The sequence below is a fragment of the Emys orbicularis genome, chromosome 10 (genome assembly GCF_028017835.1).
Source record: "Emys orbicularis isolate rEmyOrb1 chromosome 10, rEmyOrb1.hap1, whole genome shotgun sequence".
Taxonomy (NCBI): domain Eukaryota; kingdom Metazoa; phylum Chordata; order Testudines; family Emydidae; genus Emys; species Emys orbicularis.
Window position 1 is genome coordinate 48,746,188 of NC_088692.1, and position 21,044 is coordinate 48,767,231.

General features: G+C 57.7%; 1 protein-coding gene across 1 annotated transcript in view; it reads left to right on the top strand.

The window, feature by feature from the left end:
- ZNF609 (zinc finger protein 609) overlaps positions 1–15,482 on the top strand; it is a 108,764-nt gene extending 93,282 nt beyond the window's left edge. The window contains exons 3-8 of the mRNA XM_065412117.1: positions 4,246–4,333; positions 5,621–7,967; positions 12,077–12,443; positions 13,268–13,443; positions 14,630–14,846; positions 15,409–15,482. Coding sequence (XP_065268189.1) covers positions 4,246–4,333; positions 5,621–7,967; positions 12,077–12,443; positions 13,268–13,443; positions 14,630–14,846; positions 15,409–15,482 — 3,269 coding nt within the window. The remainder of the gene's footprint in view (positions 1–4,245; positions 4,334–5,620; positions 7,968–12,076; positions 12,444–13,267; positions 13,444–14,629; positions 14,847–15,408) is intronic.
- Positions 15,483–21,044: the final 5,562 nt, after the last annotated feature.

Below are 21,044 nucleotides of genomic sequence, written 5' to 3' on the forward strand. Positions count from 1 at the left end.
CCCACTCCAGGCACTCTGAAGGGGAGGGGAGGTGGTCTGGAATTCCCACACCCCACTAGAAACACCCACAAACACAGAGCTCCTGCGAGCCCCAGCATCCCGCTGGGGTGGGCTGCCTGGGAATGGCTCCCCGGCTGCTGTTGCCCTCATCCCATGGTGGATGGTGGCATGTGGGGCTGCATCCTGCCTTTGCTGAGCCTTGCTGAGCCTGAGCAGCCTGTCTTCAGGGAGGATTACGCTGGAGTTGTTAATGCTCAGGAGAGGGCAATTGAAAGCTGTGATGGCTGGAGGCACACTAGTCCCAAACTGCCCGCTGCAATCAGACTGCCCCATGGGGCCCCGGGGACGCTGCCCTCGTTATCTGCTGGCTCGAGGGGATCTAACGAAGTACCCTCAGTGATGCTTTGCCATGGCGCTATGCTGTGAGTTGCTGTGGAAGGCAGGGCGGGATTGATGGCACTGGCTCAGCATAAAGCTGCTAACGAGCCATCCCTGGGGTTTACATTGTCCTAGCTCGTTGCCACTGGAGGAGTAGGGTGAGTTTTGTGCAGCTGGGTACTGTGGATTAAACGTAGGGCAGTGTGTATGAGAAGGGTTAATGGTAGCCCTCTGCGAGGGTGTCTTTGTGGAGGGAAAGGCGGCGGTTGCAGCCGCTGCTGAGGGCTCTGGCTTGCTTCAGCTCTCATCTCTCCCCTGTGATCATGGCAGCGGGAAAGCTGCCAGAACGTCCTTCCTAATCCACATGCCAGCCAGCGCAGGGATGTGAGGAGCCCCTGGCGTCTTGTCACACAATTAACTTCTGACGTTCCAGAGGAGAGCGGAGCAGGAAGCCAGTGCTTAGGCCGTAAGGGGCATGTTTTCTTCAAAGAGCTCTTGAGCTGGCGTGTGCTGAATGCCGGCTCCTCCTTAGGGACCTGTTGGGTGGGAGGCCGAGAGTAGCTGATCCTGGCTCAAAGGGACGTTCAGTTCCCCGGCTGATGGGAGGAGAGCTGGAAGGCTGTAATGAGCGGCTGGGGCAGGGTCTGTAACCACGCCCTTGAATTCCAGACCAGCAAAAGGGGATCCCTGTAACTGTGACAGTGCTAGAGGTCATTCCCCTGCAGCCCTACCTCCAGCTGCCTCCACTCTCTGAAGACACTGCCGGTGTCATGAAGGGCCTATTAACATGGCATCGGGAGCTATGTCACCCGGGTCCCGAGGGGGCTGAAAGCAGGACTCCCTCTGAGTCTCCGCACGCTGACTGTGGTAAAGGGAATGCCTATGGGATTTAGGCCCCAAGCTCTGTGCCCAGCCTCTGTCCCTCCCCCTGTGCTTAGGGGTCACAGTTCCATGCAGCTGTGCTGAGGCTCTCTGCCCACAAAGGGGGCCAGGGGTTGAAATCGTGCATCTAAGGCAGGGACACTGAAGTGTTTCTTGGCATAAGCCTGTAACAATGAACAGGTTAGGGGCCAGTAAGAGGCTGAAGATGGTGGTTCTAATCTCTGTCCTTGGGCCACTTGCCCAAGACCTTGATAATGAACATGGAGAGAACATGAGCTTCCCATGTGCGGTTCCCCACTTACACTCTTTACTCTTGCGTTTGGCCGCGGGGCTGGGAAACTCAGGTGGGCAGTTTCACTCCCTCTTTCTAAGCAGTTTCACTGCATGATTCTCAGACCTCACCAGGGTGACTTTGAACATTGAGGGACCCCCTAACATCCCCCCTTTTCCATCGAGCGTGGATCCCCCTTCCATTGAGCAGAATGGGCAAGGCAGGGTGGTTTTAGGCCTCCGGTGGAGAACCCCTGCGTTAGTGTTGTGCTGTTTGTCTGGTTTATAGGCTTTTCCCTGTATCTTTCTAGTATCAGAGTGCCTCACCGGCTAACCAGCACGCCCTGGCAATTCTCCTGGGAGGTGGGGAGGTCCCCTCTCCATTTGATGGGCGAGGGTCAGAGGAGTCACGCAGGAATTAATGGCAGAACCAGTCACTGAACATGGAACTTGAGTCCTTTATGCAGATCTTTCCTCCACCTGCTGCTGCTTGCGTTGCCAGTGTGATGCGGGAAAGGTTTGAAAGAAAACTAAAAAATGGCTTTTCCTATTGCACCCCCAACCCTCGAGCCCCTTCTGTTCCTGGGCTAGGGCTTTAGCTCCTTCCTTTCTCAGGTAAAATAAAGCCTGTGTTTTGGGTCTCAGCTATGTGAGTGTCCCTTGATTCACATAGTATTTCTCAGCTGTCTGCCGGCACATTATAACAAGGGAAATACGGACCCAGATTTATAAATGTGCTCCAGGCACAGCTGTTCAGGACTCGCTGAGCTCCATTCATCTTCTGATGCTGTGTGGCTATATATCTAGCTGCGTTCATGTGCCCTTGTAAATGAGATTTCTATCTCCCAAGTTCTACCTTGTGCAGATAAATGCGCTCCGTTCAATGGACTCTGCTCCTGTTCAAATTAGTTATGCAGTAATCGGAGCAGGCCATTGCTGGGAGGAAATATCCACTTGAGTTCTCTCTGCTAATGGCCCGAGATTATATAGTGTAATTGCTTTCTTATGGACGGACTTGCAGCCCGCTGGCCACAAGAGACCTGAGAAGATGGGATTGCTGGAGTAGACTCCAGGCTGGGAGTGAAACTAGCTGCCCCATGCAGCACGCAAGGCGAGATTGGTAGATGACTGAACGGAGTGCCGCTACCTGCAGCAAAGGCTGGGCAGCTCTCGCATCCCACAGTATTTCCTTCTGCTGACTCTACACTACCTTCTATTAGGGTGACCAAATGTCCCAATTTTATAGGGACAGTCCCGATATTCGGGGCTTTGTCTTATATAGGCACCCGTCCCAATTTTTCACACTTGCTATCTGGTCACCCTACCTTCTACAGCCCCTTTCAGCCAAGGGGGGCTGAGTGCTTTCCAGTGCTTAAGCCTCCTCATCATCCTCTGAAGTAGATATCTCCATTTTATAGGTGGAGAGTCCCTCTGGAGCTGGAGCCAGGCAGCCCAGGGGTGTAGGGCCGTCACCCAGTCACTTTGCTTCACTTCTCGCCCTGTTGGGGCCTCCCTGCCTCGGCTGCCTTTGGAACAGAAGGGCTCATGAAAACCGTCTGTGGCCAGTGTGATCACACTGTGCCCATGTGATGGGCTCGGTCCAGCCAGCGCTGCTGGCCTGGCCAGGTTTAGGGGCAGCCCAGGGCACACAATGAATTGCAGCTAATGATGGGAAGCTGGCCCTCCGCTGAATTTGGTTGCAGAGCATGACACCTAGTGGCCAGAAGACTCTGCGTTCACCAGCTGTTCACAATATCCCTTTTCCTTTCAGTCCCCCAACCATTCACACGGTGTCACCAGCCCCGAGAGATCAACAGCCAGGAGATGTTTAAAAATAACAAATGTTGGGTCTTGGTCTTTGCCTTCTGGTGTTTAAGCTATTAGGGGGTCACTTCCCAGCTTTCCTCCCCTGCTACAGGGCTAGCCTGCTGAGATTCTTGGGTATTCCCATGACTCCAGGAGCTGGGGCTTTCAGAAGCACCCTGTATATGGTGGGAGTTGTGCTAAGATGGTGTGTGTACCCCTTGGGCTGCACAACGGTGGCACCAACCACTGAGGGCTCTGGTGTGGTTTGTCGGGTGGGAGGAGGAGGAGTCAGTGTGTTCCTAGTTGTGGGGCCCTAAGGGGGGGGGCAATAGGCTCAGGAGCTGCACTGCACTCCTGTGTCACCCCCACACTCATGCTGAGCCAATTGCTTCTCTGGGCCCTGCTCCCTTTGTGTGTGTCCCCTGCCTCACCTCCCTATGGGGCCCTACCCCTTTGGTGGGGTCGCCTCCTCCCTGTGTCCCCAGTTCTGCTCTCAGCCACCTGTGACCACTAGGCTTTGCCATCACAGCTCCAGGGCGAGGAGGGAAGTGGGTGGGCCCTTGAGCTAACTTCACTGGTGATGCAGCTGAGGCCCCTCTCCAGCAGGCCACCTGCTCCCCTCCCTGCTCCCTGCTGCTGAACAGCCCGAGGTGGGCCCGAGCACCAAAGCAGGTGCCCTGTTCAGCACCTTGCCCACCGCACTGCTGCCGAGCAGCCTCGGGGACAGCAGGGCCTGTGGTGCTGGCCATGGTGCGGGGCGGAGCTGGGCCCTGGCTTGGTGCTGATCCCAGCTCCCACCCAGAGCACAGGCAGGCCTGTGGTGGGTGTGGAGCTCTTTGTCCCGGCCCCTGCAGTGTATAGCCCCCGTTCCCAGAGGGGCTGAGGGTGACCCGTCTCCTTGTCTTACAGGTATGTTGGTGGTTAACGTGACCTGGAGGAACAAGACGTATGTGGGTACGCTGCTGGATTGCACACAGCACGACTGGGCACCCCCCAGGTAAGCATCGGGAGACTCAAGTGCCGGTCCAGGGAGCCTCGACTGTAGAGTGTCCTCGTATCTCTCTGGGCTCCCCAGAAGGGCTTTGGAGCTGCAGTGTGCATGGGCAGGGCCCTCGCTGTCTGAGTCTGCGTCCCAGCCAGTCTGCAGGGCCCTCAGGCCCCTCCAAGCAGACCGACAGAGAGCATGGGCCAGCACTTCTCCTTTCAGCTGGCCCCACCACTACCACCATCTCGGGGACAAGAACAGAGGCTTCCTCTGCTGTCTCTGGGCCACTGAAGTTAGGCTTGACTCAAGCCATTCAATCTGTTCCTGGCGGGTCCTGTCCCTCAGCATCCCTCCATCGCACACGCAGGGTGGCCTGACACCACCCCGGCCCCCTGGAAGTGCACTGTGAGTAGCAGCAGCAGAACTCTGCTGGCTGGCTGCAGCTCCCTGCTAGCCATTTTGGGGAAAGCGCAGAGGCAGGCTCTGAGGGTTGCTTTTCCCCCCATAGTCCCGCTGGGTTTGTGGGGGAGACAGGGTGGTAGGTAATGTCTCTCAGCAGGGAGGCTGGGAACCAAGGGTTTCCCCAAGCACCCAGGCCCTCATTCACTGCCTGGCCTCCCTGCTCTGGACTTTCAGCCTTGATGGCCTGAGTGGAAGAGTTGGGGGTAGACCGCCAGGTGTGTGAGGGCCGGGGGCCGCCTGCCAGCAGAGGGGTCTCTGGCTCAGCTAGACCAGGCCAGGACAGCTGGGATGGGCAGTGCTCAGCCGGGCATCGTTCTTAGAGAACCTCCTGTCACTCGCCAGTGCCCATGTTGCCTTGGGCTTGGGGAGGCATTGACAGGCCTCAGAGTCAGCTGTGTCTGACTGTCCTCGGTGGGGGTCAGTAAATGGGGGTGCCCTTCCATTTCCCATCTGGTTTCCTTCCCGATCCATTGCTCCCTCTCCGAGCCAAGTGATTGTCTGGAGCCACATGACCCATGTGTGTCTGTCTAACGCCAGGCATCTCCAGTCCCCCTGGGCTGGCTCCCAAGCTCTTCTTGCTGGTGCTGTTTGCACTGCAGACCCTAGGAGTGGGAGCCGGTAGCCTGTTGACCTGCGTGTGGCTGTTGCCCCCATCTCAGCTGCCCCCACCCATGTACTGTAAGCCTCCTTCGCAGGGAGCGCGGGTGACTGCGCTGAGCAGAGACCAAGCTCCTTACTCAGGGTGCCCCCCCCTCTGGCCATGGCACTGGTGTGCCTGTGCACTGTCCTGCATGCCAAGCTCTGGCTGGTCCTGAGCATGTGTTGTTTCCTCCCCAGGTTCTGTGACTCTCCCACCAGCGACCTGGAGATGCGGAACGGCCGGGGCAGAGGCAAGCGCATGCGCCCCAACAGCAACACGCCGGTGAACGAGACGGCTGCTGCCTCGGACAGCAAAGGGACCAGCAACAGCAGCAAGACGCGGGCGGGGGCCAGTAGCAAAGGGCGCCGGGGGAGCCAGACCTCCTCAGATCACCGTCCCCCGCCCAGCGGCGCTGCCGAGGACGTGAAAGCCAGCCCCTCCTCAGTGACCAAGCGGAAAAGCAAGCCCCTTTCCGACATGGAGCTCAACTCCAGCTCGGAGGACTCCAAGGGCAGCAAGCGCATCCGCACCAACTCGATGGGCTCGGCGGCAGCACCCCAGGCCGGGGTCAAGGTGGAGCCTGTAGGCCTGGACAGGAACTGCCCCTCCCCCATCCTCATCGACTGCCCTCACCCCAACTGTAACAAGAAGTACAAGCACATTAACGGGCTGAAGTACCACCAGGCCCACGCACACACGGACGATGACAGCAAGCCGGAGGCGGACGGGGACAGTGAGTGCGGTGAGGAGCCGCCCCTTCACGCCGACGTCAGCAGCTGCAACGGCTCCCAAAAGGGCTCCCTCTCGCCGGCCCGATCGGCCACACCCAAGGTGCGGCTGCTGGAGCCTCACAGCCCCTCCCCATCTGGCAAGTTCAGCACCAAGGCCCCCTGCAAGAAGAAGCTGGGCGGGGAAGGCGACATGGACCCCGGAGCCCTGTCCAATGACGGCTCCGAAGATGGCCCCTCGGTGGCGGACGAGACGAGCAACGATGGTTTTGACTCGCTAGAGAAGAGATGCCTTGACAAGGAGAAGTGCAAGAAGCCAGCTGGTGCTAAGCCAGACAAGCTCCCTTCCAAAAGCTTAAAGTCCGCCAGACCCATTGCTCCTGCTATTCCCCCACAGCAGATCTACACCTTCCAGACGGCCACCTTCACCGCAGCCAGCCCCGGCTCTTCTGCCGCCTTGACCGCCACCGTCGTCCAGGCCATGCCCAGCAGCCCCCAGCTCAAGCCCATCCAGCCAAAGCCCACGGTTATGGGGGAGCCCTTCACGGTCAACCCCGCCCTGACCCCTTCCAAGGACAAGAAGAAGAAAGACAAGAAGAAGAAGGAGTCCAAAGAGGTTGAAAACCCCCTGACTCCTGGGAAAGTCTGCCGAGCGGAGGAGGGCAAAAGTCCCTTCCGAGGGGAATCGGGGGAGCTCGGGACCAAAGGGGAAGGCCTCCTGAATGGTTCATCTGACCCACACCAGAGCCGGCTCGCCAGCATCAAGGCTGAGGCAGATAAGATCTACAGCTTCACGGACAACGCGCCAAGCCCATCCATCGGGGGGGCCAGCAGGCTGGAGAATGCTGCTGCCACCCCAGCTCAGCCCATGACCCCGCTGCACGTGGTTACCCAGAACGGGGCGGAGGCGGGCTCGGTGAAAACCAATAGCCCGGCCTATTCGGACATCTCGGATGCGGGGGAGGATGGGGAGGGCAAGCTGGAGAACATGAAGGCCAAGGACCCAGAGCAGCTGGTCAAGGAAGGCGCAAAGAAAGCGCTTTTCCCTCCCCAGGCGCAGAACAAGGACTCCCCCTACTACCAAGGCTTTGAAGCATACTACTCCCCGGGCTACCCCCAGTCGAGCCCTGGGCCCATGAATCCCAGCAGCCAGGCTGCCGTGGAGAGCCAGCCCTTGAAGATGAAGAAGGATGAGGAGCAAGAGAGCCCGGAGGTGAAGGTGAAGAGTGAAGGCTGTGAGGAGAAGAAGGTGGAGCTCAGCAGCTCCAGCCAGCAGCCCTCGGTCATCCAGCAGCGCCCCAACATGTACATGCAGTCCCTTTACTATAACCAGTATGCCTACGTGCCCCCCTACGGCTACAGCGAGCAAGGCTACCATGCCCACCTGCTGAGCACCAGCCCAGCCTACCGGCAGCAGTACGAGGAGCAGCAGAAGCAAAGGCAGAGCCTGGAGCAGCAGCAGCCCCGCGGGCTGGAGAAGAAAGCAGAGCTGGGCCTGAAAGAGAGGGAGGTGGCCCTCAAGGAGGACTGGAAGCAGAAGCCGTCTGTCCCTCCCACGCTCACCAAAGCCCCTAGCCTCACGGACCTGGTGAAATCAGGGCTGAGCAAGGCCAAGGAGCCGGGGGCTGCCGACATGGCCAAGTCAGTGATCATCCCCAAGCTGGAGGACTCCTCCAAGCTCCCCAGCCAGGTGGCTGAGGGACTCAAGGTGAAGCTGGCCGAGGCCAGCCACCTGGGGAAGGAGGCAGTGGAGTCCAAAGCGGGCACAGAGTGCGGCAGGCAGGCAGAGGTGGACCCCGTCCTCTGGTACAGACAGGTAAACGCTGCTGCCTGGGGACACACTGAGGGCAGCAAGATGCTGGCAGGGGGTGGAGTAGTGGGCAGAGGGCTTTGGGCACGGATGGCCAGGGCAGTGCTTCCCTTCCATATCCTCCGCACCACGGTCCCTCCCTGCAGCAGCTGGAGCGTGTCCCCCTTGTCTGCTCCAGCGAGGAAGGAAGGGCGCTCGTCACAATGCAGTGGGGCAGCTGCCTGGCTGGGGCCCCTCCCCCGCCAGGCCATGGGGGCCATATCTCCCCTCTCTCTGGCTTTCAGGCTGTTTGGTGGGGCTGAACCTCCCCTGCCACTTGGCTCCCCTGCAGGAGAGGGTATGATCTGATGAGAACCAGTCAAATGAAAGAGTCCCATTCAATTACATCATGTAACGGCAGGCAGCTAAAAAGTGAGGAGTGCTTATATACAAATGTGCTTATATACAATTGCTAGAAGTCTAAATTATAAGATGGATAAACTAGAGTGCCTCATATTAAATGAGGCTATTCATATAATAGGCATCACAGAAACTTGGTGGAATGAGGATAATCAATGGGACACAGTAATACCAGGGTACAAAATATATCGGAAGGACAGAACAGGTCATGCTGCGGGGCGTGGGGGAGTGGCACTATATGTGAAAGAAAGCACAGAGTCAAATGAAGTAAAAATCTGAAATGAACCAAACTGTACCATAGAATCTGTATGGATAGTAATTCCATGCTTGAATAATAAGACAATAGCAGTAGGGATATGTTACTGACCACCTGACCAGGATGGTGATAGTGACTGTGAAATGCTCAGGGAGATTAGAGAGGCTATAAAAACAAAAAACTCAATAATAATAATGGGGGATTTCAACTATCTTCATATTGATTGGGTACGTATCCCCCCAGGGTGGGATGCAGAGATAAAGTTTCTTGACACCTTAAATGACTGCTCCTTGGAGCAGCTAGTCCTTGAACCCACAAGAGGAGAGTCAATCCTTGAGTTAGTCATAAGTGGAGCACAGGATCTGGTCCAAGAGGTGAATATAGCTGAACCGCTTGGTAATAGTGACCATAATATAGTTAGATTTAACATCCCTGTGGTGGGGAAAACACCACAGCAGCACAACACTGTAGCATTTAATTTCAGAAAGGGGAACTACACAAAAATGAGGAAGTTAGTGAAACGGAAATTAAAAGGTACAACACCAAAAGTGAAATCCCTGCTAGCTGCATGGAAACTTTTTAAAGAGACCATAATAGAGGCTTAACTTAAATGTATACCCCACATTAAAAAACATAGTAAGAGAACCAAAAAAGTGCCACCATGGCTAAGCTACAAAGTAAAAGAAGCAGTGAGAGACAAAAAGGCATCCTTTAAAAAGTGGATGTTAAATCCTAGTGAGGAAGATAGAAAGGAGCATAAACTCTGGCAAATGACGTGTAAAAATATAATTAGTAAGGCCAACAAAGAATTTGAAGAACGGCTAGCCAAAGACTCAAAAAATTACAGCAAAATTTTTTTTAAGTAGATCAGAAGCAGGAAGCCTGCTAAACAACCAGTAGGGCCACTGGACGATTGAGATCTAAAGGAGCACTCAAGGACGATAAGGCCATTGTAGAGAAACTAAATTAATTCTCTTTGGATTGGTCTTCACAGCTGAGGATGTGAAGGAGATTCCCATACCTGAGCCTTTCTTTTTAGATAACAAAACTCAGGAACTGTCCCAGATTGAGGTGCCAATAGAGGAGGTTTGGGAACAAATTGATAAATTAAACTGTGATAAGTCACCAGGACCAGATAGTATTCACCCAAAAGTTCTAAAGGAACTCAAATGTGAAATTACTGAACTGCTAACTGTGATATATAACCTATCACTTAATCCGTATCTGTACCAGATGATTGGAGGATAGCTAATGTGACACCGAGTTTTAAAAAAGGGCCCCCTAGATGTGACCCCGGCAGTTACTGCCCAGTAAGCCTAACATCAGTACCGGGCAAATTGGTTGAAACTACAGTAAAGAACAACATGGTTTTGGAAAGGGAAATCATGCCTCACCAATCTACTAGAATTCTTTGAGGGGGTCAACAAGCATGTGGACAAGGGGGAGCCAGTAGAAATAGTGTACTTATATTTTCAGAAGCCTTTGACAAGGTCCCTCACCAAAGGCTCTTAAGCAAAGTAAGAAGTCATGGGATAAGAGGGAAGGTCCTTTCATGGACTGGTAACTGGTTAAAAGATAGGAAACAAAGGGTAGGAATAAATGGTCAGTTTTCAGAATGGAGAGGGGTAAATAATGGTGACCTCCGGGGGGGTCTGTGCTGGGACGAGTCCTATTCAACATATTCATAAATGATCTGGAAAAAGAGGTAAACAGTGAGGTGGCAAAATTTGCAGATGATACAAAACTACTCAAGATAGTTAAGTCCAAAACAGATTGCAAAGAGTTACAAAGGAATCTCACAAAACTGGGTGACTGGGCAACACAATGGCAGATGAAATTCAGTGTTGATAAATGCAAAGTAATGCCCATTGGAAAACATAATCCCAACTCTACGTATAAAATGATGAGGTCTAAATTAGCTGTTACCACTCAAGAAAGAGATCTTGGAATCATTGTGGATAGTTCTCTGAAAACATCCGCTCAATGTGCAGCAGCAGTCAAAAAAGTGAACAGAATGTTATGAATCATTAGGAAAAAGGGATAGATAATAAGACAGAAAATATATTGCTTCTATATAAATCCATGGTACGCCCACACCTTGAATACTGAGTGCAGATGTGGTCACCCCATCTCAAAAAATATATACTGGAATTGGAAAAGGTTCAGAAAAGGGCAACAAAAATTATTAGGGGCCTGAAACAGCTTCCATATCAGGAGAGATTAATAAAACTGGAACTCTTCAGCTTGGAAAAGAGACGACTAAAGGGGGATATAATAGAGGTTTATAATATCATGACTGGTATGGAGAAAGTAAATAAGGAAGTGTTGTTTACTCCTCATAACACAAGAACTAGGGGTCACCAAATGAAATTAATAGGCAGCAGGTTTAAAACAAATAAAAGGAAGTATTTCTTCACACAATGCACAGTCAGCCTGTGGAACGCCTTGCCAGAGGATGTTGTGAAGGCCAATACACTAATAGGGTTCAAAAAAGAACTAGATAAGTTCATGGAGGATAGGTCCATCAATGGCTATTAGCCAGAATGGACAGGGATGGTGTCCCTAGCCTCTGTTTGCCAGAAGCTGGGAATGGGCAACAGGATGGATCACTTGATGATTACCTGTTCTGTTCAGTCCTTCTGGGGCACCTGACATTGGCCACTGTCAGAAGACAGGATACTGCGCTAGATGGACCTTTGGTCTGACCCAATATGGCCGTTCTTATGTTCACTCCCCTCTGATTTGAGTGGTTGCCACAAGCTTGGTCCCAGCTGGATTTACATCAGAAAAGCAGCTGGCCAAGGAGCATGGGAACTACCAGCCGGGTCAGCAAAGCAAACCTGTGCAGTCTGTGAGGATGGGCTGGGGGCCACAGACGCCAACAGACTAGTGCCGGGACAGGAACAGCCGGGTCCCCTGCAGGGCTGCATGCCACGCTGGCCACTTGGGCCCCAAAGGGACGGTGAGGTCGGAATTGGGACATGAGAATGGAGAGAAGCTGGCAGAGCCATCTGCCCTTTGGGGGAGACAGACAAGGCTGGTGGGGCATTCTCCTTCCACGCCCACACTCTGTTTGCCCCCTTGCCCTTTAAGGCTCCTATCACTTTGCAGGCCAGCGAGCACCAGACATGTTGGGGGGAGGGCGTTGGCTGCCCACCCTGTATGGTGGGTCAGTGGCTCTTGAAGTGGGAGGGAGCTGTGGGTGCCCATGGTGCCCGGCCTGTCATTTTGCTGATGGCAGTGTGATGGCAAAGCGCTTTGCTGGGAGTGGGGGGAGATGCTGGCTGGGAGAGGCCGCAGCCACCTTCTCCTTCCCTAGCCGCCGTCTGGCCCGCAGCCTGCGGTGCCCATCGTCCTCTGGCTCGCCCCGGGGAGCAGCACGGCGGTGAATGCCGGGGCCACGGCCGCACGGTGCAGCGCTGGGATGCAGCGACTCTGACGAGCTCTTTGGTTGACACAGGAAGCAGAGCCCAGGATGTGGACCTACGTTTATCCCGCCAAGTACTCGGAGCTCAAGAGCGAGGACGAGAGGTGGAAAGAGGAGAGGGATAGGAAGTTGAAGGAAGAAAGGAGCCGAAGCAAAGAGGCCGGCCCTAAGGAGGATGGGAAGGAGAGCACAAGCTCCGAATGCAAACTGACATCCCCTGAGGAGTCCCGCATGGTGGGGAAAGACCCCAGACCCAGCGTCCACGTACCCGTGTCTTCGCCCCTCACCCAGCATCAGTCCTACATCCCCTACATGCACGGCTACTCCTACAGCCAGTCGTACGACCCCAACCACCCCAGCTACCGGGGCATGCCCACCGTCATGATGCAGAACTACCCAGGTATGGGCGCAGCCGCTGTGCTGGGGGCTACCCGCTGGCCCCGGGCCCAGCCAGAGGAGTAGATTAGACAGCAGGCCGGGGAGAGTTCACCCCATGGGGGAGGCTTGCGTCTCCTCCCCTGCCCTGGGTGTGTGTCTCGGGGCCTGAGTCAACCATTGAGGGGCTGGGTGCAGCGAGCTGAGTGGTGCTTGTAGTGCAGTCCCACCATAATAACTCAGCCACCACACAGCCTCAGACTGGTGCCTCTGGGAGGGTCCCCAACGGCTGAGCTTGGCAGGGGTCCCGACAGCCGCAGGAACGGACGGGCAGCTCAGGGCAGGGCGGGAAGAGGAGGATTGAATCTGACTGGAATGGCTGCAGAAGTGAATGCCGGGGCGAGTGTGGGGCGGGGGGGGAAAGGTGGGTTCGGCCCTTCTCCAGGGTGCCCATGGCCCTGCCAAAGGCCCAGTCCCAGTAGCAGGGTGGCAGAGCGATGGTGCAGCAGCTTTTGTTAGCACTGCATGTGCTGCAAGGCAGGGGCTGCAGGCTGGTCCTCCAGCTGTCAGCCAGCCGGCTAGCTGGGCGGGCAGACGTCCCTGGGCACAGGAGGGCCATGCTGGCTCATGGCCCTCGTTATGGGTGGCCTGGGGGAGCGTCCCTGCCGAGCCCATGTGTCTGATTCTCTGCCTTGGCGCAGTGACGCATGCTGCTGTCAGCCTGGGCTCAGATGGCAGGAGCCCCCTGCCCAGCAGGCAGCCTGGGGGTGGGGAGGTCTGGGGGGGGTGGGGGGGGAGGCTGGCGCTGGTGTTCCCTCCCCCAGGCTCTGACTGGCCTCTCCCCTACAGGATCCTACCTGCCCTCCAGCTATTCCTTCTCCCCATATGGCAGCAAGGCCTCCGGGAGCGAGGATGGTGACAAGGCACGAGCCAGCCCCAGCGTGAGCTGCAAACCCAGCTCGGAGTCCAAGGCCCTGGACATCCTGCAGCAGCATGCCAGCCACTACAAGAGCAAGTCTCCCACGGTGAGGGTGGGCCTGGGGCCCTGATGGGAAGTGGGGTCCGAGCCCCTATGCCTGCAGCTGCCCTGGGAGTGAGAACCACACTCAGTGCTTCCTCCTGGCCTGGCTGCGGGGGGGCTTATGGGCCCCTTCTCTTGCCCTTGGAGTTACTCTGGCACAGCCTGTCCCAGACCCGCCACAGGGACCCCTGGAAGGCCCAGGACCCCAGCGCTGCATGTGCTGGCCCATGGCGCCCTGGGTGGTAACCCCAGTCTGCAGGGCAGAAACCAAGGCCCAGGATACCCAGTGAGTCAGTGACGGGGCTACTCCGTCCCATGCACTAACCACCAGGCATGGCTTCCCCTCCGGCCTTGGGGGAGGCTGGGCCCAGCTTGGGGCTGGGAGTCCCTGGGAACGCCCAGGTTTGTGGATCCCTCCTGGAAGACACGGGGAGACGTTCCTTTGGTGCGGCACAGCCCAGAGGCTCCTCCTGCGACTCGTCCTACAGGGGCTGCGGGTTGGAGTCGTTTACCTCCTAGTGATGGGCTCGCTGGGGCCTACAGGCCAAGCGGTGAACGGAGGGCAGGCGGGAGCTGCATTAGTGCAATCTGCCGAACGTGCCTTTGCATGGTGCTATATGGCCCACCCGCAACCCCTTCCCCCGCCACTCGGGGGAGCCACCCACTTCACTGCACAGCCTGTCGGACAGGAAGTGGAGAATACTGTGTCTGGCTAGGGGCACTTGTGGGGAAGAGTAGAATTGTCTCAGTTGGGCCAAAACACTGGGCTCTGCTGAGACATGGCCCCACTGGACTGGCAGCTCCCAGCGCCCCCTGGCAGTGCAGCAGGACCTTTGAGAGAAGTGCCCCAAATGAGTCCTCGTGTGGGGGCCTCCCTGGTGCGGCTTGGGCCAGGCCCTGCCCCGGGTGGAGTGAGCTGGCTGAGCCTGGCACTGTTCTGGCCTCGGCCACATTGTCGTGGAGAGCCGTGGGGAGGGGGTTGGCTGCTGGCTTGGCCGTGCTTTGCGCTCTGGACTCGGACAGCATCGGCTGCTCCGGCACGGCTGGCTGGAATCGTCTCCCACAGGGTGGCCTGTGCACCGTGCCGGCCCTTCTGATCTCACTGGGTGGGAGTCCTGCCGCTGCCGGCTTCCCAGGCTGGGCTCTTCCTCCCCTGCCCTCCTCACCGGGGTCTGTGCTCTCCTCTCCAGATCAGCGAGAAGGCATCTCAAGAGAGGGAGCGTGGCGGCTGCGGGGTGGTAGGGGGGGGCGGAGGCTGCAGCAGCGTTGGGGGAGCAACAGGAGGAGAGAGGAGCGTAGATCGGCCCCGGACCTCCCCTTCCCAACGCCTGATGTCAACACACCACCACCACCACCACCTGGGGTACTCCCTGCTGCCAGCCCAGTACAACCTGCCCTATGCAACAGGTGAGAGCAGCCTGTCCGTCTTGCGCGGCGGCGCGGGCAGCCCCTGCTGGGCTTGAGTTGCGGCACAGCTCCCAGTGGGAAGGGGAGGCACGCCGGCGTGTCTGCCTGGGGTGTGGAGCCCAGAGAAGAGAAGGGCTGGAGGGAGGATGGAAGGCTGGGAATACTGGGGTGGGGCAGCGGGTGTTAGTGGGCCTGCAGCTGGGGCAGTGAGGTATGCAGATACAAGCAGTGGGAGAGCGCCTCCTCCTGGCTGATCTCTGTGAAGCAGCGCATCGGTCTGGAATTGAGCTAGGGAATGCAGTAGTACAGACCTCCCCTGGATGTACATGGTGAATAGCTCCCAGTGTGGGGCTCTGCCAGCCCAGGGCTGAAGCAGGCAGGGGGCTGCTCTCGGTTCAGCCCCAGAGCCGTCCGCATCCTGGAGCACACTTCAGAGCAAGTGGCGATGACTGGAGGGTGGCTGAGCTGCCAGCTCGCCCCCTGGCACCGCCCTGGAGCTGCCACCTTCCCGTGGCACCGCTGTAGGCACCAGGTCAATTTCCGGCTCTGCTTCTCGCTGCAGGTCTCTCTTCGACAGCCATCGTGGCCAGCCAGCAGGGCTCTGCTCCCTCCTTGTACCCGCCTCCCAGGAGGTGAGAATGGTAAGGCTGCTGCATCACTCCCGCAAAGGGGATGGGGGGGAGAGAAAGACCCAGGGCATGGGAACAGCTGAGCAGGGAGAGCCTCGAGCCGCTGGACAAACGTAACATCGCAGTGGGGTCGGGAGAGCCTGGGGTCTCGGGGCAGAGGGTAGAACCAGGCAAAGTGTGGGCAGGGGCTGTCCTAGGTCCTTTGCTCTGCTGGTGCCCCTCACTCCTGACCCGCAGCCCCCTGCTAGCCCAGCCTGGGCTGCCCGGTGCCCCCATAGCTCTGCTGGTGCCCCTCAATCCTGACCCACAGCCTCTGCTAGCCCAGCCTGGGAGTTCCCTGGACAGCCATTCCTGACTGCTTAGTAAACACTGTTACAGGGCCTGTGTGAGCGGCAGCTGTTTGCTTTGCCCACCCGTCTCTGGGACCTGGGACTCTGCAGCTGCCGCAGGAGAAGGGAAGGAGGAGGAACCGTGTCTCCCGGTTCCTGTGGCTGGGGCGCCCCTTGGTGGATGCAGCAGCGTTGGCACTGGAGTGATTTCTCCTTTGATTTTTCTGGCAGGACGCGCCGTGATTGGATAACGGAGTCTGTACCAAGTCATGTGACTGGCTCACATGAGGAAGCGCTGGAAATTCCATTAGACATCAGTTGAATGGTGTTAATTGTTCTGTTTGACCGTTCCTGCCCTAATCTGAGGCAGACTTTCCTCTTCCCGATGGGACACACGGAGTCCCCGCCCCCTCCATGCCCCTTTCCTTGTGAGCTGGGGAGCTGGAACCTACAGGAATATTTATTCTTCTGCTCACCGTCCCTGGGAAGGGAAGTGACCCGCCTGCCTGGTGCATATGAAGAGGCAATGGAAGCAGAGAGGGTTTCCGGTGGATTTGATTCAGTGTCCCTCTGGAGGTCACTGCTTCGCCAGGGTCTGAGCAGCACAGCAGCGCAGGACACGGGGTGGGGAGGGAGCGCCAGTCGGGCCTGCTCAGCACGCAGCCCTCCCGCCAGCTGCACTTGGCTCCGTGGGAGCGCAGCCCAGATAGCTACAGTCGAGTTTCCTGGCCCCAGAGTCGCAGTCCCAAGCAAGAAAGTTTAAGGCTCTTTTCATTTGTAGTAGTGCTGATAGGGTACCAGCAAGGAGCATGGGGGGGTGCGTCTCTCGAGTGAGCGAGCCTGCGTGCGCCCACGGACGTGTCAATGCGATGTGGGGGTGGGCTCAGTGCACAGTGGGGGGACAAGTGGGCTCGTGCGTCTGCAGTGTGGGGAGGAGAGCACGTGTCAGTGTAGCGGGGGGGGCGAGCGTGCGTCAGTGCAGCGGGGGGGGGGGGGGGGCGTCAGTGTAGCGGGTGGCGCATTCACACTCCGGCCGTGTACTTGGCCGGTACCCCGAGTGCCATGCCCTGTGTTGGGCAGGTTTGTCTGTGTCCAGGCAGCGCAGAGAGGTGCTGGGCGCCCAGACTAGTCCAGCTGGGGGGTGAACAGGCGTCACCGGTCAGGGTGGCAATTGCTGTTCTGGCCCCTCCAGGTGCTCTGCTGCCAGGGGTTCTCCCCTCAGGCTCCCAGCGCCCCTGCCAGCCTTGTCTCTCCTGCCTCCTCCTCGCTGCCTCCTTTCCACTCATCTTCCTCAGACCTGCTGTACTGGCAGCTGCCATCCCCCCGCCCCGCCTTCCCTGCTGGCAGGGGGCACGGGTTGCTGTGGCACAGACTAACCCTGATTTGGCACAAACAAGGCCATTGGGTGGGCTCTTCCTCTCTGAGTCCTGTGAGCGTTCTGCCCCCTGCTCCACCTGCAGGGCTGATCGGCTGGGTGACCGTTCCTTCCTGCACAGGCCTAGCGCCCCCTATGTTTGCGTAGGCGGCAGTGTGTGTGTGCGAGCACTAGGGTGGGGGTGTGCCGGGCCTGCTCTCGGCACCGCACGTGGGGGTGGGGGGACCGGAGGCTCCTCCGACGCTGGATGAAGTCGAGTCTCCTCCAGAGGTTGGCCAGTCTGTGCAGATGGGGGACAGGTCTGCTCCGGGCTAGGGAAGCAGCCGGTGGCGGCACCAGCATCTCTGCCTGGCTGCTGCAGGGGCCTTTGCCTTGGGCATGCCAAACTCCAGTTCATTTGGCAGGTTTTGAATTTCGGATTCCCGAGCTGTGAGGGGCGTGGGTGGTGAGAGCACAGAGCAGTGGATCCGACGCGGCTGGGCCCATCCCCCTGCCCCTGGTGTGTGTGCTGTGAACTTCTCCCCCCCCATGGACGTAGATGCCCAGGCAGTGGATGTAGCACTCTTACCGCTTTGCCAGGCTCCATTAGCCCAACTGGTCCTTGCCCTCCCCCCTCAGCTGGCCTTGCTGATGTGCTGTAAGGACCGCGCTCCCTGGCCTACGGGCAGCATGGGGGTGCTGCTTCGAGGGGCTGATCTCCAGGAGTTAGCAGTCACTCGAAGCTGATCCCAGCCGGCCTGTTCCACCCCTCGCTCGTTGCTTTCACTCTGAGGCTTGGGAGGTCCCCAGTGGAGCAGGGGCTGGCTCGCTCCCCACTGTAGGCTCACCCCCGGCCTGTGCAGTGTCTGGTGAGCTGTGCTGTCCCTGCCCTTGGGAGCTGTGTGCGTGGTGCCCGTGTCGCCGTTGTCCCGGGCTGCGCGCCGCCCGCGGGCGCTGTACATACTGTAAAAAGGAATTGTTTGAAAGCTGTTGTTTTGGTTTTTGTTTCTTTCCCTGTGGGAGGAGCCCCCCCGCCCCCCGCCCCCCCCCGGGTGCAATCAAAGAGGAGCCGCTGTTCAATGTGTCAGCCCTGGTGTCCAATGAAGGCAGCGTGTCCGCGCAGCCCCGCCCCCTCCCGCAGTTGCCCTTCATTGGACTGATTCTTTTAACCTTTTCATTTTGTCTGTCAAAGGAACCTGGGCGCTTGCTCCCCTTACGGCCAGGCTCTGTCTGCTGGATGGGAGGGGCTAGCCCAGCCTCCCCCATCTCCCGCAGGGCTCAGCCAAAGGGCCGAGGGTGGGGTGGTCTTTCCCCAGGTTCTCGGGAGCGGGAGGCTGGGAAATGCTGCGCTGCCCCCCGGCACCTCCAGGACACCCGCAGCTTGGCCGCAGCCAGAGCAGAGAATCCACCTGCCACCGCCCAGAGCAGCTGCCCTCTGGTCACTTGTCTGGTGTAAGGGCCTGGGGCCCAGGTGGGTTTCCTAGGGCCTGTCAGGGGAGGGAGAGTGGGAACTGCCTGGCTGGGGTGCTTGGGAGGCAGAGCCCCATCCCTGGGGGAGTCCTGGGCCTAGCCTTTCGCTCTGCGTGTGGCCAGGCAAGCGTCTCCCAAGCTGCTGGCATGAAGTGACCCTGCAGAGCCACCGGGGGGCCATGGGGGCCCATGGAGCCCAATTCCCAGCAGGGGGGCGGGGACCCATTTGTGTGTGTTGGTACCAACCAGGGGGTTGGATGGTCCGAGTCAGGTGGCTTCGGGTTCCTTATGGTGGGGTTGGGGGTTGGTCTGTTCCTGGTACCTTGGGGTGGTGTCACCAGCCTGCTCCCCAGCCGCCCCCCACCAGGCACCTTGGCTCCGGCAGCTGGGAGACCATCGGGCAGCCTTGCCGGGCCTGGGATCTCCTGGGGCTGGGCAGCACCAGCTCCTGGCCTAGCCGCTCGGTGGTGGTGGGGGGCTGGCAGAGAGGGTTCTGGCATGGTTGAAAACTGAAGGGTTTGGGCTTTTGGGATGATTCAGCACCCTGTGACCAGCTGCTGCCAACAATCGCGGGCAAAGGGTTTCCCAGCCCCCCTTTCGGAAGTGCCACCTGCCCGTAGGTGTTAATTAAAGCCACGGTGTAGTAACCCATAGTTTGAGGTTTGACATTTTCAATGTTCCTAGTGGGCTCCTGCTGCAGCAGCAGCGCCCCCTGCTGGGGAGTGGGGTGGTCGGCTGGGTAGGACGCTGCAGGTCCCGTCCCTTGTAGCAGTGTCTGTACAGTGAGTTACTCCCCCCATGCCCTGGAGCACTGTGATCAGGGGTCCCAGCAGGGTGGTGAAGCGATGATGTTCTAGCTCTTGTTTCCGTTGGAGTTGCTGTGTTGGGTTTAATTTCAGTCTTCCTGATTCTGCCCTTCTGTAAAGTGTACATTATTACCAAGCTCCTTGTTTTTTATATATATATATAAATATATATATACACAACCTGCGCTCTCCCTGCCCGGGGCCAGTCAGGCAAGGAGAGAGAATAAATCTTTTTAAGAGACAATCACAAATATATGAGGGTTGCTTTTTCTTTCTGCCCATTCCCCACATGCTCCCCCACTCTCCTCCCGTCCGCCACACTCCTGCAGAGCTTGGGTGACATTTGCTGTTTGTAGCAAATTCCCCCTCCCCTCCCCTCCCCTCCCGCAGCTGCCAACCCGACGCTGCGGCGAATGCTCACGAGCCCTGCTGGTGACCATAGGCAAGACTAAAACCAGGAGCCCCATGGCTTTGTGCTTGCCAGGCTGGCAGGGAGCTTGCCTCAGCTGGACGTTCCTGGCAGGACCCACATGCGCCGAAGGGGTCATGTGACCAAGCTGGTCACCCCTGCGCAGCGGCAGAGCCAGGCTGCTCCTAAGAAAACGCTGGTCCCATGTCCAGCACGGCATGAGCAGAATGTGCCTGGCGGATTCCGGAGGCACCACTCATTTCCAAGGACTGTTGCCCACCTGCCTAGGACAAGGCCGTGGACAGGGAGCCTGTGGTAAGTGGCTTAAATCCCCAGGCAGGCTGGCTGCTTTCCAAGGGCTGGTGCCTTGCGCAGTGTTCCTGAACTCCAAGCCTCCCTGCTGGACTTCCCTTCCTTTCCAAAGGCTCTACCATGTTACAGCTGCTGCTCACCGTACAGTCGTCTTAGGCAGCATCTGGAGGCCATAAAGCAAGAGCTAAATGGCTAGGCCATGCACTGCTAGGCTCGGGGTGGCTTACCCCACCCCAAACTTGTTCAGCCGCGCCACCTCACCCCCAATTACTTGTCATCCAAAGTAATCCCTCACTTCCACAGTGCTGCCTTCAGAGCTGGGCGGCCAGACAGCAGCAGCTGCTGGCCAGGGCATTCATGTTTGTGGCACAGGAGGACTTTTTATTTAATCCCGCCCCACAATACCCACTCTATTTTTATCCCATTCCTGCTATTATGGCTGTGGGCCCCACGGGATCCCAGTTTCTTTGTTCACCTCCCTCCCACCCCTGAGAACTTCTTGCACCCCCCAGTTTGCGCACCGCTGGCTAACCCGCCGCTCTGGCTTTGGGCTCTTCTCCTGTCACCATTAGCCCTCATTTCTCATGGGCAGCTGCCATCTAATAGATGTCAAGGCCAGAAGGGACCCTGATGACCAGCCAATCTGGTCTCCTGCCTAGCACAGGCCAGAGAACTTCACCTAAGAATTCGTACATCTAGCATGATTGAACTTGGCTCCTTTTATAATAGATTCCAGTTCACAAACTGCCATCACCTTCCACTCTGCTGCCCCTTACATAGGGCCAATACAGTGGGCATGTCATCCCCCACCTCCCCCAGTCCTTCCCAAGTAGGTGCTGGGAAGTCACTTGCTTCCAGTCCTCCAAAGAAAAAACACTGCCAGCCTCCC